Genomic DNA, 15296 nt, shown 5'->3' with positions numbered 1-15296 from the left:
GGTTTCAAGGGAAATAACGTATTTAAAACAATCCCTCTTTTAGGACTCAGCATGTGAACAGGGCCTTTACGTTGGAATACAAAGTCCTTGAGGAGTGGTAGGCATGTCACAACAGAAGATGATGTATGGTGCCATCGTACCCTGCACTATGGAGACGTTCTTCCATAATTTATGGAATCTGGTCATGTAAAGTACAAGCCCCGCTCACTTTATGGACATCATATTATAGCTCACAACTGCTGTGCAGGGGAGGTTTTTATGCAGCAGTATCTTATGAAAGACACAGGACCTGAACTCTCCCCTTCCTTTTCCCGGCCCCAGAGATACGATCCGTTTCCGATCCAGGTGTCTGCTGAAGACTGAATGCTCCAGGCAAAAATAACCCTCTTACCTGCAGGAGGTCGAGGCTGTTTCTTGCTTCCTACAATATTATATTCATCTATTGCATATCCTTCTTCCTCCGCTTTTATAGGAAAGGCATTGGACTTTTTTGGTGGAGAACCTATAAAACATAAGTACGTGACATTATAATGAGCGTAGAGTGGTTTCCTGCTGTAAATGCGCCAGAACGGTTGCCCGAAAATGTAGGTTTCCACTGCTGGGTGTAATGCAATAAAATGTAATCTATGGGAGGGGGGAAACATCTCAGTAACTGTTTAAATTCCCCTCTGCTCCCCCACATGGGAAATGAGACATTACTCTGCACTCACTGGAAATAGTAGGCTGTTCTGGCACCAGACACATACGTTTGCTTCTCCAAAGCGATGGACTCTCCTTGCAGTCGAAAATATGTTCCCTAAATAAAACACCATGGGCCCGATTCACCATTTGCATTTTTTTTTTTTAAATCAGTTTTCTTTGTTATTTGTCTCATGGCATCCTGTTTTAAACGGCGCATGCCGTTTATGAATTCTTCACAAAGTGAACAAAAAATGCTCTTTATTTGTATCTTTAACACTTTTTTGGTGACTTTTTCAACGCCAAAAGTTGCACAATTCTCTAACATTTTGAAGAATTCCTGCAAACATTTCAGACGTACATAAAATCACTCCAGTAGGAGACTGGAATATATTTGTGCAAAAAATGTGACTTTTTAATATGTCGGACTTGATGAATCAGTTGAAAACATCTAGAAGCCCCCAAACTCTGTCCACAATGGTAAATAGGAAAAAAAGAAAAGAAAAGGGAAACACATAAAACAGACTTTAAAACAGGCAAAGGCAAAAAAAAAAATAGATAAAAACAAAAATGGCGCAAAGACAATAGTGAATTGGGTACTGGATTTTTATGTGAATAAAGCTCAAAGGGGTTTGTAAACTAGCGTCAGCCCCCCGTAATACCACCCAAGCACGTAACAGCCCCCCGTGATTGTATCTGTAAAAATCCGATCAATATATAAAATTAAGTAACCTGTACGGTAAAAATCATAAAAGAGAAAAAAAAAAAGGCAGAACTGCACTTTTTCAGTCACCACAAGTCCCCTAAAAATGCAATAAAGAGCGATCAAATTGTCAAATATACCCAAAACTAGACACCTAATTCCAAAAATCCTGCGACTCTTGGTGCTTTTCCTGCCAGCTGGGCTGGAGGTGGCCTAGCACAACTCCGCAGATTCACTATAAATTCCGCCATAAAAATGGAGAATTTACAGCAGAGACGTGTGCCAGTGTGGCCAAAACATGCACCAAATTTAATAAGAGGAGAACGGCAAAAAGCCAGTCTGGACAAACCCCCCTCCCAAATATACAATACATTGTTAGGAACTTTCATATATTAAATGTTGTACTTCGCAACATAAAACCAGATGTCGGCTTGTGGCCCCGGCCTTGAGATCAGGGCATGTCCTGGAGGTCCGGGAACTTACTTGTAAGCGTCTGTCCTAGCTCAGCGTCCACCTCTATTACATTTAATGAAGATGTTGACGGACCTGTGGAAATGGAAAAAAAATCAGGTCTTCAAACTATTCCGAAAAAGTGACAAGCAATAAAGGCGTCTGGTAGGAATAGTATTAGTAATACTCACAAGGTGAAGGCTGAGAATCCATCTGCAGTGTCTCCGGTTCGGCTTCTACAGGAGGTTCAGCCTTTACCTTCAGGAACAGATCGGGAAGGACTGAAAAAATATATATGCAATATATAGGATGAATGCAATCTACTGCTCCCTGTTATCATACAGAAAGAGGCTGTCACTATTGTAAAAAAATAAAAATATTGGCAAATTTTTTTAATAATACCCTCCTTTTCAATGGGCAGCCCCCATAGTTTTCTAGCAAAAGACTAGTACCCGCCAGAGTACCTCCCAGTCCCCGCTCACCTCCATTGCCTGCGTTCTTCTCTACTGACTGATCATTCACACGAACACAAGATTCATCCCGTTTCCTAACGCTAAACACAACATCCGGATCAATGATAGTGTATCCTGCAAAGACAAGTGTATTAACTCCTTTCAGATATTGGCCGTACTGGTATGTCCTGCCTGAGTATGGAGCAGGCTCAGGAGCTGAGCCCGCATTACACCTGGCAGATGGCGGCTGTGTTACACATTCGGCATCTGCAGAGATCGGAGCTGAGCTCCAACAGCTGCTAACTCCTTAAAAGCCTCTGTTAATTTCTGAGAGCGGCATTTAAAGCAAGCAGTCCAGGGGGGCTAAATGACCCCTGTGCCCATCGTCCTCCAAAGTTATGGTTGTGGGGTATCGATGGGTTACCATGGCCTTTGTGTGCCTGCCATGTCTGTGCTCCTAAAAAAAGAGCTTTAGGAGAGCAAGATTTTCACTTTATGATGCAATACTATAGTACTACTAAAAAAATAAAGTTTGAAGACACATAAAAACTAAAAATCGACTCTTTTTTCTCCCTTTAAAAATGCAGAAATTAAAAGATATACAGTGGGTACGGAAAGTATTCAGACCCCTTTAAATGTTTCATTGCAGCCATTTGGTAAATTCTAAAAAGTTCACTTTTTTCTCATTAAAGTACACTCTGCACCCCATCTTGACTGAAAAAACCCAGAAATGTAGAAATTTTTGCAAATTTATTTAAAAAGAAAAACTGAAATATCAAATAGTCATAAGTATTCAGACCCTTTGCTCAGTATTGAGTAGAAGCACCCTTTTGAGCTCATACAGCCATGAGTCTTCTTGGGAATGATGCAACAAGTTTTTCACACCTGGATTTGGGGATCCTCTGCCATTCTTCCTTGCAGATCCTCTCCAGTTCCGTCAGGTTGGATGGTGAACATTGGTGGACAGCCATTTTCAGATCTCTCCAGAGATATTCAATCGGGTTTAGGTCAGGGCTCTGGATGGCCAGTCAAGAATGGTCCCAGAATTGTTCTGAAGACACTCCTTTGTTATTTTAGCTGTGTGCTTAGGGTCATTGTCTTGTTGGAAGGTGAAACTTCGGCCAAGTCTGAGGTCCAGAGCACTCTGGAAGAGGTTTTCATCCAGGATATCTCAATACTTGGCCGCATTCATGCTTCCTTCAATTGCAACCAGTCGTCCTGTCCCAGCAGCTGAAAAACACCCCCATAGCATGATGCTGCCACCACCATGTTTCACTGTTGGGATTGTATTGGGCAGGTGATGAGCAGTGCCTGGTTTTCTCCACATATGCCGCTTAGAATTATCACCAAAAAGTTCTATCTTCGTCTCATCAGACCAGAGAATCTTATTTCTCATAGTCTGGGAGTCCGTCATGTGTTTTTGAGCAAACTCTACGCGGGCTTTCATATGTCTTGCACTGAGGAGAGGCTTCTGTCGGGCCACTCTGCCATAAAGGCCCGACGGGTGGAGGGCTGCAGTGATAGTTGACGTTGTGGAACTTTTTCCCATCTCCCTACTGGAGCTCAGCCACAGTGATCTTGGGGTTCTTCTTTAACTCTCTCACCAAGGCTCTTCTCCCACGATTGCTCAGTTTGGCTGGACGGCCAGGTCTAGGAAGACTTCTGGTGGTCCCAAACTTCTTCCATTTAAGGATTATGGAGGCCACTTCGCTCTTAGGAACCTTGAGTAATGCATAAATTCTTTTGTAACCTTGGCCAGATCTGTGCCTTGCCACAATTCTGTCTCTTAGCTCCTTGGGCAGTTCCTTTGAGCTCATGATTCTCATTTGGTCTGACATGCACTGTGAGCTGTGAGGTCTTATATAGACAGGTGTGTGCCTTTCCATATCAGGTCCTATCAGTTTAATTAAACAAAGCAGGGCTGTAATGAAGAGTAGAATCATCTCAAGGAGGATCACAAGGAAATGGACAGCATGTGACTTAAATATGAGTGTCTGAGTAAAGAGTCTGAATACTTATGACCATGTGATATTTCAGTTTTGCTTTTTTTAAAAATTTGCAAAAATTTCTACATTTCTTGTTTTTTTTCAGTCAAGATGGGGTGCAGAGTGTACTTTAATGAGAAAAAAATTGAACTTTTTAGAATTTTCAAAATGGCTGCAATGAAACAAAGAGTGAAAAATTTACAGGGGTCTGAATACTTTCCGTACCCACTGTGCACATAAGATTGCAGGTTCAAGTAATCTAAAGGGACTGAAATAAATGGTAAAAAAATAAACACATTTTGTATCACAGCATCTGTAAAAGTCCAATCACAATATAAAATCTATTAACCCATGCGGTAAAAGCAGTAAAAAGAAAAAAAAAAATCTAAATGATAGAATTTAGCTTTTTTTGGGTTACCACAAATCCACCAAAACATTGCATGTAGTGCAGTAAAATAAAATAAGCTTGGCACACACAAACAAAAAAACAAACCCTCACACTGCTTCATCAACACAAAATGAAAACGTTATGGGTTTTCATCGACGTGAAATTTCTTTTTTCTTTTTTTGGAAAGTTCAGATTTTTTTGTTAAGCACCAATATAAAAAAACAACACTTTTACCCCACACTGAATGCCGTAGAAACTAAACCAAAAAACAGGTGATCTATGGGCTCATGATGTTCCAGGTTCTAAGATATCTCAAGTGATTAAGAGACATCATAAAGATCAAAATCTGAAATATAAATTATATACACACACACACACACACACATACACACACACACACACACACACACACACACAAAGTGGCTGTCGGGGGTATTCACCCCCTTGGATTTTTACCTATTTTGTTACATTACATCCTGTGTTTAAATATTTTTGTAATCCGATTTGTGTGTGATGTATCAGCACTAAATAGTCTAAGTTGGTGAAGTGAGAAAAATATAAGCATAAATTAAAATTTATGGGGTCAAGTAACTAAAAATTGGTATGTGCATACGTATTCACCCCTTTTGCTTTGAGGCCCCTAAAAATTTCTGGTACAACCAATTACCTTCATAAGTCACATGCTTAGTGACAGGTCGTCCCCCTGTGTGCAATCTAATGTCACATGTCTGTCAGTATATACACTTTACCTTTCCTGAAAGGCCACAGAGGCTGAAACATGATTAAGCAAGAGGCACCACTAACCAAACAACACCATGAAGACCAAGGAGATCTCCAAACAACAACATGAAGACCAAGGAGATCTCCAAACAAATCAGGGACAAAGTTGTTGAGAATTAGAAGTCAGGGTGGGGTTATAAAAAATATCCCAATCTCTGATGATCCTCTGATGCACCATCAAATCTATTATCATCAAATGGAAACTACATGGAACCACAAGAAACCGGCCAAGAGAGGGCCGCCCATCAAAACTCTCAGTCCGGGCAAGGAGGACAGTAATCAGAGAGGCAGCACAGAGACCAAAGGTAACCCTGAAGGAGCTGCAGAGTTCCCAAGCAGAGACTGGAGTATCTGTCTATACGACCACAATAAGCCATACACTCCATAGTGGTGGCCTTTATGGAACAGTGAGGAGAAAAAAAAGCCTTAACTTCCACACAAAAATTGTAAGGCTCATTTTGAGTTTGCCAACAGACATGTGGGAGACTCCCCAAATGTATGGAGGAGGATACTGTGAGTTCAGAGGATACCAAAATTGAACTTTTTAGCCATCAAGGTAAACAATATCTCTGGCGCCAAACCAACACAGTGCATCACCCCAAGAACACCATCACCACAGTGAAACATGGTGGTGAAAGGGAAAATGGTTTGAATCAATGGGAAGATGGGTGGTGCGAAATACAGGGATATTCTTGAGTAAAACCTGTTTCAGTCAGTCAGTGATTTGAGACTAGGACAGAGGTTCACCATCCAAGAAAATGACCCAAAGCATACTGCTAAAGCAACACTCGAGTGGTTTAAGGGGAAACATGTAAATGTTTAGGAGCGGTCTAGTCAAAGACCAGACCGCAAAGGGGTTGTCCACTACTAGGACAACCCCTGCTTGATCTAAATGTTTAGCCCCGATAAAATCAAAAAAACTTATGTTTACCTCCAACGCCGCCATTGTTCCAGCGATGTTGGCACTCGCATTCCAGGGCTCTTATGCGGTTGTATGACTCGCGGTGCCCGGCGTCCAATCAGCGCTGGAGTCACTGTCCCCGCCTTCGGATGTTTTGAACATGAAGAGGAAGACAGGGATGCAGCTGATCTCTGACTTGCTCTTCATATTCAATTCGTATGAAGGCAGAGACAGTGACACAAGCAATGATTGGGTGCCGGGAACAACGTGTTATACAACCGCACGAGAGCCCCGGGAACGCAAGTGCTGACACTGCAGAAATGGCGCCGTCACGGGAGGAGAGTATAGGCTTTTTTATTTTATAGGGGTCAAACATTTAGATCAAGAAAAGGTTGTCCTAAGTAGTGGACAACCCTTTTAATCCAATTCAGAATCTGTGGTCAGACTTGAAGATTGCTGTTCACCAGAGGAAACCATCTAACTTGAAGGAGCTGGAGCAGTTTTGCCTTGAGGAATAGGCAAAAATCCCAGGGGCAAGATGTGGAAAGCTTATAGAGACTTATCAAACACTGGATCCTGTAACCTAAATGGAGACGTGATCCAGAACATACGTCCACCACCGGCAGTGAAGACTCCTCCAGACTCACCGAGAGAGATTATAGCTTCATGTATCTCTTTTATAACAGTCTTGTAAATCTCCTTCTGCCAGTCCTCCAGCAGCGCCCACTGCTCTTCTGTAAAGGAAGCCGCAACGTCTTGGAAAGTAATCGGACCCTATAAAAAAGGCAAAAAGTAAGATTATTATTTGTAGAAGGCCCCATCAATAGCCACTTAAAAGGGGTAGTCCAGTACTACGATATTCATGATCTATGATTATATGGAGCCTGTCACCAGGTTTTCCCAATATAAACTAAAGGCACCACCTTTAACTCATGTATTACCGCAGTCCATCAACCTGTATATAAGCCTCCAACATCTGCTGCATATCCCAAAAAATATCTTTTACAAGTGTCCCGCGCTGGATTCTAATCTGCACAATCCAGAACAATGGGTATCGGTGGTCTGGAGTCTGCGCCTACTTTTTCAGCTGAGTCACCGCCCTCCTAAAACTTTTTTTTTGTTAATAAAATTGGTGTTTTTTTCTTCATTATTTATTTATTTTTAACACTTAAAAACATTATTCGGCCCGTCAGTGTTGTACTGCACGAATCAGAAGGATCTAATAGACCTTTGATCATGGCTGTAGCAGCCCCTCGCAGGAATATCGATGGGCTGATATAAGGAGCGTTTTCCCTTTGTCAAAGTCCTTAGGGTATGTTCACACAGGGTGTTTTTAGTGCATTTTTTTATGAAAATTTTCAGCAGCGTTTTACAATACAAGAAAAGTCTATGAGATTTCCATATTCTCATGCACGCAGCTCATTTTTATTTTCCTGACTGTTCTGCGTTTTTGCAGAATGGACCATGTCACTTCTTTCAACGTTTTTGCAGCGTTTTTCACCCATTGAAAGCAATGGATAGTTGTAAAATACGCGGAAAAAACACTGCAAAAACGCAGGTATGGCTGCGTTTTTTGTGCCAAAACCTGAGGAAGTTGAATTAGGTAATTTTTCTTTTTTACTAAATTTTATCAGCATGCATAAGAGACAAATTGACAGTGCCGAAAATGCTGCAAAAAATGCCGCAAAAACCAAGCAAAACCTGCCTTTTTGAAGCAGAAACTTTACTGCCAAGAGAGCAGGTTTTGCGGCAGAAAAAAAAAGGCCTGTGTGAACACACCCTAAGATGACGTGGTCACATTTTACCGTGACATTTGAGGAGTTAATAAGTACATGTACAATCTGACCCAGCAAGTTACTCCACATTAGGCCATGGCCCCACTATCAGTATTCGGTCAGTATTTTTCTCAGGAGTGGGAGCCAAAACCAGGTGAGGAACAATCAGAGAACCCACTCCAGGTTTTGTCTCCCACTCCTGAGAAAAAATACTGACCAAATACTGATAGCAGGGCCGTGGCATTAGGACGTATATGTACGTCTATCAGTGGGAAAGGGTTACACAACCCAAAACAAATCTATTATCTGGGAGTCGTGCATATACACGTCCCTGCCTAATTGTGACATGAAGACACCCAGAAGCCCGCTGACAGGGTCAGTTGCAGAGGTAACCAATCAACACCTAACAAGTGTCAGGCGTAGGTCCTATTAATCAGAATAGGACCAGTGCTGGATATTCCCTGGTGACTGGCAGAGTTTTTTCTCTCCAATGTCAGATCGAGCAGAAGAGTAGCCCTTTATTCCGTTATCGTAAGCGGAGCACAGTCTTATAAATAGCGACTAATAATTTCTCACCTGGACGGTCATTTTGGAAGCGTCAAATATCTTAAATCCTCAATCAAGGCAAAGATGGATGTCTAGTTAATGCAGTAATCTGGGATTTCAGAAAAGACATGAGACCCCCCGCCCCCAACACCTGAAATATAAAAAAAATGAATTAAAAACCTCTGCACATAATTAAGAGTATGGGAAATAAACAGGCTGCCCACTGTTCAGATACACCATCACTTCCCTACTAGGTCATCAATATCTATCTCTAGGACAGGTGATCAGTATCAGATCCTGCAGGGTCACACACCCGGTCCGCAGCTTCAGGAGTGGCCGCATAAAAAAAGTGTAGGGAGCCAGCGCAGCGCCGTACACTGGGTAAGGCCACGGCCCCACTAACAGTATTCGGTCGGTATTTTTCTCAGGAGTGGGAGCCAAAACCAGGTGAGGAACAATCAGAGAAAAGGTATAATAGAAACAAGTCACCAATTCTGCATTTATCACCCACTCCTGGTTTTGGCTCCCACTCCTGAGAAAAAATACTGACCGAATACTGATAGTGGGGTCGTGGCCTCTTACTGCTACTTTATAAGCCACAGTCTGGAAAATGACTGTCTGAAATGTTACTAACATGTCTGGAGTGCAGATCCCTCTCTGTTATTACACAAGGACCCTCAATGGCCGCTACGTCCCCAGTGTTTGTACCGCTGAGCAGCTCCATGGGGGTGAGATTGGTAATTACAAGAACCAATAATAATAGTAATAATAACAACAACAATAATGAAAATAACAACAATGGTATTAATAATAATACAAATAATAATAATGATAATTGTATTAATATAAATAATAATGATAAAAATTGTATTAATAATAATACAAATAATAATGATAATCATTAATAATAATAAAAATAATGATAATTGTATTAATAAAAATACTAATAGTATTAATAATAATGATAATAATAGTAATAAAAATAATGATAATAGTAATAATACATAATAAATAGCTGTAATAATAGCAATAATAACTGAATAGTAATAATAAACAATAATAAGAATACGAATACTAGTGATAGAGATCACATTTTTATTATTAATCACATTTTATTTCATTAATAATACCAATGTGATACATATCATACTGATAAATAATAATGTACTGATAATTAGAATAATTTGATAAATTATAATGATACTGTAATAATAATAAGATAAATAATGATAGTAAAGTGATAGAGCCTATAGACAATTACAATCAGTCTGCTAATGAAGAAACCAATATTGACCCCTGTACCAGAAAAAAAAACAAAGCATCAAGTGACTAATTAACATATTTAAAGGGGCACTCCCATCACAGACATACTGGGGCGCTGCCATAAACGTTTATAATGGATATACCACTTTAAAGCTACCTACAAACTCTACAGCTAAGTGACGTGAACTCAGTGTCTAGGACCAGGCAGTCACACACCCGGACGCACAGCTGACACTGACCCGCGTGGATCCTCACATTATAGTTGCGCCGCCGGGATGCAAATACATTCAACTTCCTCTACACGCGAGTCAATGGACGGAGGGGCGCGCATGCGCCATGATGGAGAAAAATAACCTTAACGCGTGCGCACTGAGCAGTTCGCTTGATCTGTTCGTGCGCATGCGCGCTGTGCTTTGTGGTCACAGCGGTAGTCTCTCCACATCATATTACTGTAGTGTAGTTGATGGCAGTGCTGTGTATGCAGATATATCTATAGCCTACAGTGATATATGAATAATTACTGCCATACACAATACAATACATTCTTAGCACAGTCAGTTGTCAGTCAACCTGTCAGTTGTAAACTGCCCAGGTGTGGTGGGTTTGGCGGTATAATACCACATTTTCTCGTTTTTCTCTTTGCTTTTAATCCATTGTGTCAGGGTTCCACAGTGACGACATCGGGGAGATCAAGCAATATCTCACCATGCCGTCACTGTGTCACGGATTTCGTCCGGAATTGCCAGACTACACACTACGGAGGTATCGGCAAGCGACCAGTGAACGTATGGCGTCACACCTCCGGATTCCAACGCATGGAATATGTTTTACACCCTCCGTACGGTCACTGTCAGCTTCACGATAGCCAGATTATTATTATTCTCTGCCACCACCGTCCAGATTTGAAATATAATACAGGCCTGGGCAGACGCCTGCGTTCTGGTAGCGTATGGCTTTTGGGGGAGGGAACGATTACAGGACAAAAGAAACAGAACTATTAAATTTTATATTTAATCCAAAAGGGAGGCAGTGTTTAGTAAAAATATACAAGATTTTACAAAGCGGACATTACAATACATAAGCAGTTACACAAAATAATAAGCATTAAAGGAGAAACTTACTCTATACGGTTCGCAGAGACGACTCAGTATAGCTGGAGGAGGGGCTCCCCGATTTGATTTGAACTTTATCAAACGTGACCCGTTGCTTATAGAATCTATACCCCCTGGCAATGAGTGCTCCTCTATCCTCTGTGGTCTCTTTTATGTCTAAGGGGAAATCTGTCCACACACCCCCTGTGCTGACATCACAGGGGCGGGGCTCCACCCCATTATCGGAATTATGGAACTTAAGTTATTAAATATTTCATATCGGCCTCAGTCGGACTGGGGCTTTAGCTAAAACTCCCTTTGACGTCCCGGGAATCAAGCTCGAACAGTTACGTATAAATTGATCGCCAGCCTGTGTCTAATCACCCCCTGTCTCTGCCAGGGAGAAAGACCCTCGCACTTTAATTAGGTTGTAGCTTTACAAGTCACTTCTACTGTAGGTGATAATTTCCAGAGAGACAGATGCTGGATTTTCAGCTCTCCTGTGACAAATGGTGGATAAGGGAGGGGTGAGGGGGCTTCAGGGGAAAAAAGAAAGAATATATTCAATATTTCTCAATATTTCCCTGACAAATTGGCTCATTAAAAAATCCAGGGGAGACATAATATGACATGGCGTCCATACAGAAGCGGTGTGAGCGGAATGGCTTTCCAGCAGTTCCACCTTCGCCTTTGTTCTGTCCTTACCCTCGAACCTCCGGGCATCCCGGACTCTTTTTCTAAACCGCTAACCCCTAACTAAAGAAGCGCAGACACTCCATACTACCGTGGAATTAGACTGGGCCTCCATGCTTCGACATGCCCGCCTGTGGTGGCCGGTAGCCAGATGAGCTTCTTCCTGCCCCACTCCTTAGGGCATATACACATATGTGAGAATAGAAACGTTCCAATATCTGGACTGAAAAAACGGAAGAGTGCCATGAGAGCGCTATGCGAGTGTCATGCGAGCACTATGCGATTTTCACGCACCGTCTCTTTAAAACCTGGCAATTCATCAGCCGCGTACAATTACAACATAGCAGTACCCGACAATTTAGAATAGAAAGAATAGATCTACACACATAGAATAGGTAGAAATATGTCAGGCACATATATAATTAGAACAGTGATAGTGCTGGTTACTTTACTGGCTATTAAAATAATAGCCTTTACTGGCTATTAAAATCGGGGACCCCCCCAAAAAAATGACGTTGGGTCCCCCGATTTTAACTGCTAGCAAAGGCTAGGCAGACAGCTGGGGACTGATATCAATAGCCTAGGAAGGGGTCACGAATATTGGCCCCCTCCCAGACTACAAACACCAGTCCTCAGCCGCCCCAGAAATGGCGCATCCATAAGATGCGCCAAATCTGGCACTTGGCCTCACTCTGCCCATTGCCGTGTAGCGGTAGCAAGTGGGGTTATAGGGCTGGGGTTGATGTCAGCTTATATTGCCTGCTGACATCAAGCCCAGGTTAGTAATGGAGAGGTGTCTATAAGACGCCCCCGTTACTAACCCCATAGTGGAAGAGAAATGTGAAATAAAAACACCCACACCATGAATAAAATATTTTATTTGAAATAAACACAGACACCTTTAATATTCTAAATTAAACTCTACTTACCATTACGCCCATTCCACCTGAATCCATTGTCACCTGTAATAAAAATAAAATAATAAACCAACCTCATCCTCACCTTTCCAACGTGAAGAACATAATCCATGTGTCCCGTGACGGGTCCAGCTCTGCTACATCTAGATGGCAGGCTGGATCGTAGCTGGACGCGACCATTCAGCCTGCAATACTGCTGAGATACTGTGGAGAGCAAGCATGCATGCCTCACTGTGACGGCATCAAGTTGAGCTGAGTTCATGTCATATGAACTCAGTTCACCTCATTGATGTCAGTGCGAGCGTGGGAAAATTCTCACACTCGCGGTGCCGGCAAATTTCGTCAGCGCATGTACGGTGAGAATTCTCCCACGCTCGCGCTAACGTCAATGAGGTGAACTGAGTTCATATGACATGAACTCAGCTCATCTTGATGCCGTCACAGCGAGACACTGAGCAGCGCAAGCATGCTTGTGCTCCTCAGTGTCTTTGCAGGATGGCAGACTGGATGGCCGCGTCCAGCTATGATCCAGCCTGCCATCTAGATGTAGCAGAGCAGGAGCTGTCGCGGGACACATGGAGTCTGTTCTTCACATCGGAGGGGTGAGGATGAGGTTGGTTTATTAATTTACTTTTATTACCGGAGACATTGGATTCAGAGGAATGGACGTAATGGTAAGTAGAGTTTAATTTAGAATATTTTTTACTTCAAATAAAATATTTTATTCACGGTGTGGGTGTTTTTATTTCACATTTCACTTTCAATATGGGGTTAGTAACGGGGGCGTCTTATAGACGCCTCCCCATTACTAACCTGGGCTTGATCTCAGCTGGCATTATAAGCTGACATCAACCCCAGCCCTATAACCCCACTGCCACCGCTACAGGGCAGTGGGTAGAGCGAGGCCAAGTGCCAAAATTGTCACATCCTAAGGATGCACCATTTCTGGGGCGGCTGAGGGCCGCTGTTTCTAGCCTGGGAGGGGACAATATTCATGGCCCCTTCCTAGGCTATTAATATCAGTCCCCAGCTGTCTGCATAGCCTTTGCTAGCTGTTAACCCCTTTCTGACGTGGGGCGTATTAATACATATCTGTGCCCTGGGCCTATTGGACCAGATACGTATTAATACGCCCAGGCGGTTGCGCCCGGCTGTGTGGGCGCGATCGCTGCCAGGTGTCAGCTGACACCCGGTACTATGTGCAGGGAGCGGTGCCACACTGCTCCCTGAACATTAATCCCCGAAATGCTGCGATTGAAGTTGATCGCAGCATTCCGGGAGCAAGGGGAGGTAAGCACCGCTTACCGACCACCTATCTGGCGTCCCGCGGTGTCTGTGAGGGCTCCCGGAAGTTGTCATGGTGACCCGATGTCGCCGGAAGTTGTCATGGTGACCCGATGTCGTCATGACGACATCCGGGTCACCAGACAGCAGGAAGTTACTTTGATCATGCGCAGATGCTGCTGCATTTCTAAGCTATACAGGCAATCAGACTGCAAAAAGTGAAAGTCCCATAGTGGGACAGCGTAAAAGGAAAAAAAAGGGAAAAAAAGTATCAGAAAGTGAAAAAAAAATTGTAAAAATATATTAAAAAAAATGAACAAAAATAATCGACCTGACCTATAAAACTGTCCCACTAGTTAACCCTTTAGTGAACACAGTAAAAAAAAACGAAGCAAAAAACAATGCTTTAACTTCATACTGCCAAACAAAAAATGGAATAAAACGCGATCAAAAAGACGAATGTAAAAAAAAATGGTACCGCTGAAAACGTCATCTTGTCCCGCAAGAAACAAGCCGCCATCAACCGAAAAAAAAAAAAGTTATATTTCTCAGAATAAAGCAATGCAAAAAACATTTTTTTCTATAAAATAGTTTTTATTGTGTAAAAACGGCAAAAAATTAAAAAAAACAATATAAATGTGAAACCACTGTAAACATACTGCTCGAAGAATAAACTACCTTATCAATTTTACCACACACAGAAGGGCATAAAAAAACCAATTCCTGAATTGTTGGTTTTTGTTTATTCTGCCTCCCAAAAATCGGAATAAAAAGCGATCAAAAAATGTCACGTGCCCGAAAATTGTACCAATAAAAACGTCAACTTGTCCCGCAAAAAACAAGCCATCAGATGACTCTCCCCTGTCCTTCAAACCCCACATCCAAGCTCAAAAATATTTCCAGAATCCGTCCTTTCCTCAGCCCTATCTCTACTAAACTGCTTCTGCATGCCCTCATCATCTCCTGCCTCGATTATTGCAACATCCTCCTCTGTGGCCTCCCTGCTAACACTCTCGCACCCCTCCAGTCCATCCTCAACTCTGCTGCACGACTTGTTCATCTCTCGCCTCGCTACTCCCCTGCTAAGCCCCTTTGCAAATCGCTTCACTGGCTCCCATTCCCCCAGCGTATCCAGTTCAAACTACTAACACTGACCTACAAAGCCATCCATAACCTCTCTCCTCCGTACATCTCTGAACTAATCTCCCGATATATTCCCTCACGTAACCTCCGGTCCTCCCAAGACCTCCTTCTCTCCTCCACACTTATCCGTTCCTCACCCAATCGCCTCAAAGATTTCTCCCGAATATCCCCCATCCTCTGGAATTCTGTGCCTCAACACGTCCGATTATCCACCACATCCGGATCCTTCAGACGGAACCTGAAAACC

General features: G+C 42.5%; 1 protein-coding gene across 1 annotated transcript in view; it reads right to left on the bottom strand.

Annotated features, from left to right (window-relative positions):
• LOC141171785 (uncharacterized) overlaps positions 1-15296 on the bottom strand; it is a 68013-nt gene that overhangs the window by 9386 nt on the left and 43331 nt on the right. Inside the window, exons 10-15 of the mRNA XM_073655426.1 lie at positions 8689-8726; positions 6985-7111; positions 2314-2418; positions 2023-2112; positions 1865-1927; positions 392-502 (exon numbers count right to left, since the gene is read on the bottom strand). Of these exons, the coding sequence (XP_073511527.1) occupies positions 392-502; positions 1865-1927; positions 2023-2112; positions 2314-2418; positions 6985-7111; positions 8689-8726 (534 nt within the window). The remainder of the gene's footprint in view (positions 1-391; positions 503-1864; positions 1928-2022; positions 2113-2313; positions 2419-6984; positions 7112-8688; positions 8727-15296) is intronic.

The sequence above is a fragment of the Phyllobates terribilis genome, unplaced genomic scaffold (assembly GCF_046119375.1).
Source record: "Phyllobates terribilis strain yellow unplaced genomic scaffold, ASM4611937v1 Scaffold_12__6_contigs__length_324123572, whole genome shotgun sequence".
NCBI lineage: Eukaryota > Metazoa > Chordata > Amphibia > Anura > Dendrobatidae > Phyllobates > Phyllobates terribilis.
This window is presented reverse-complemented; position numbering and strand designations above follow the sequence as displayed.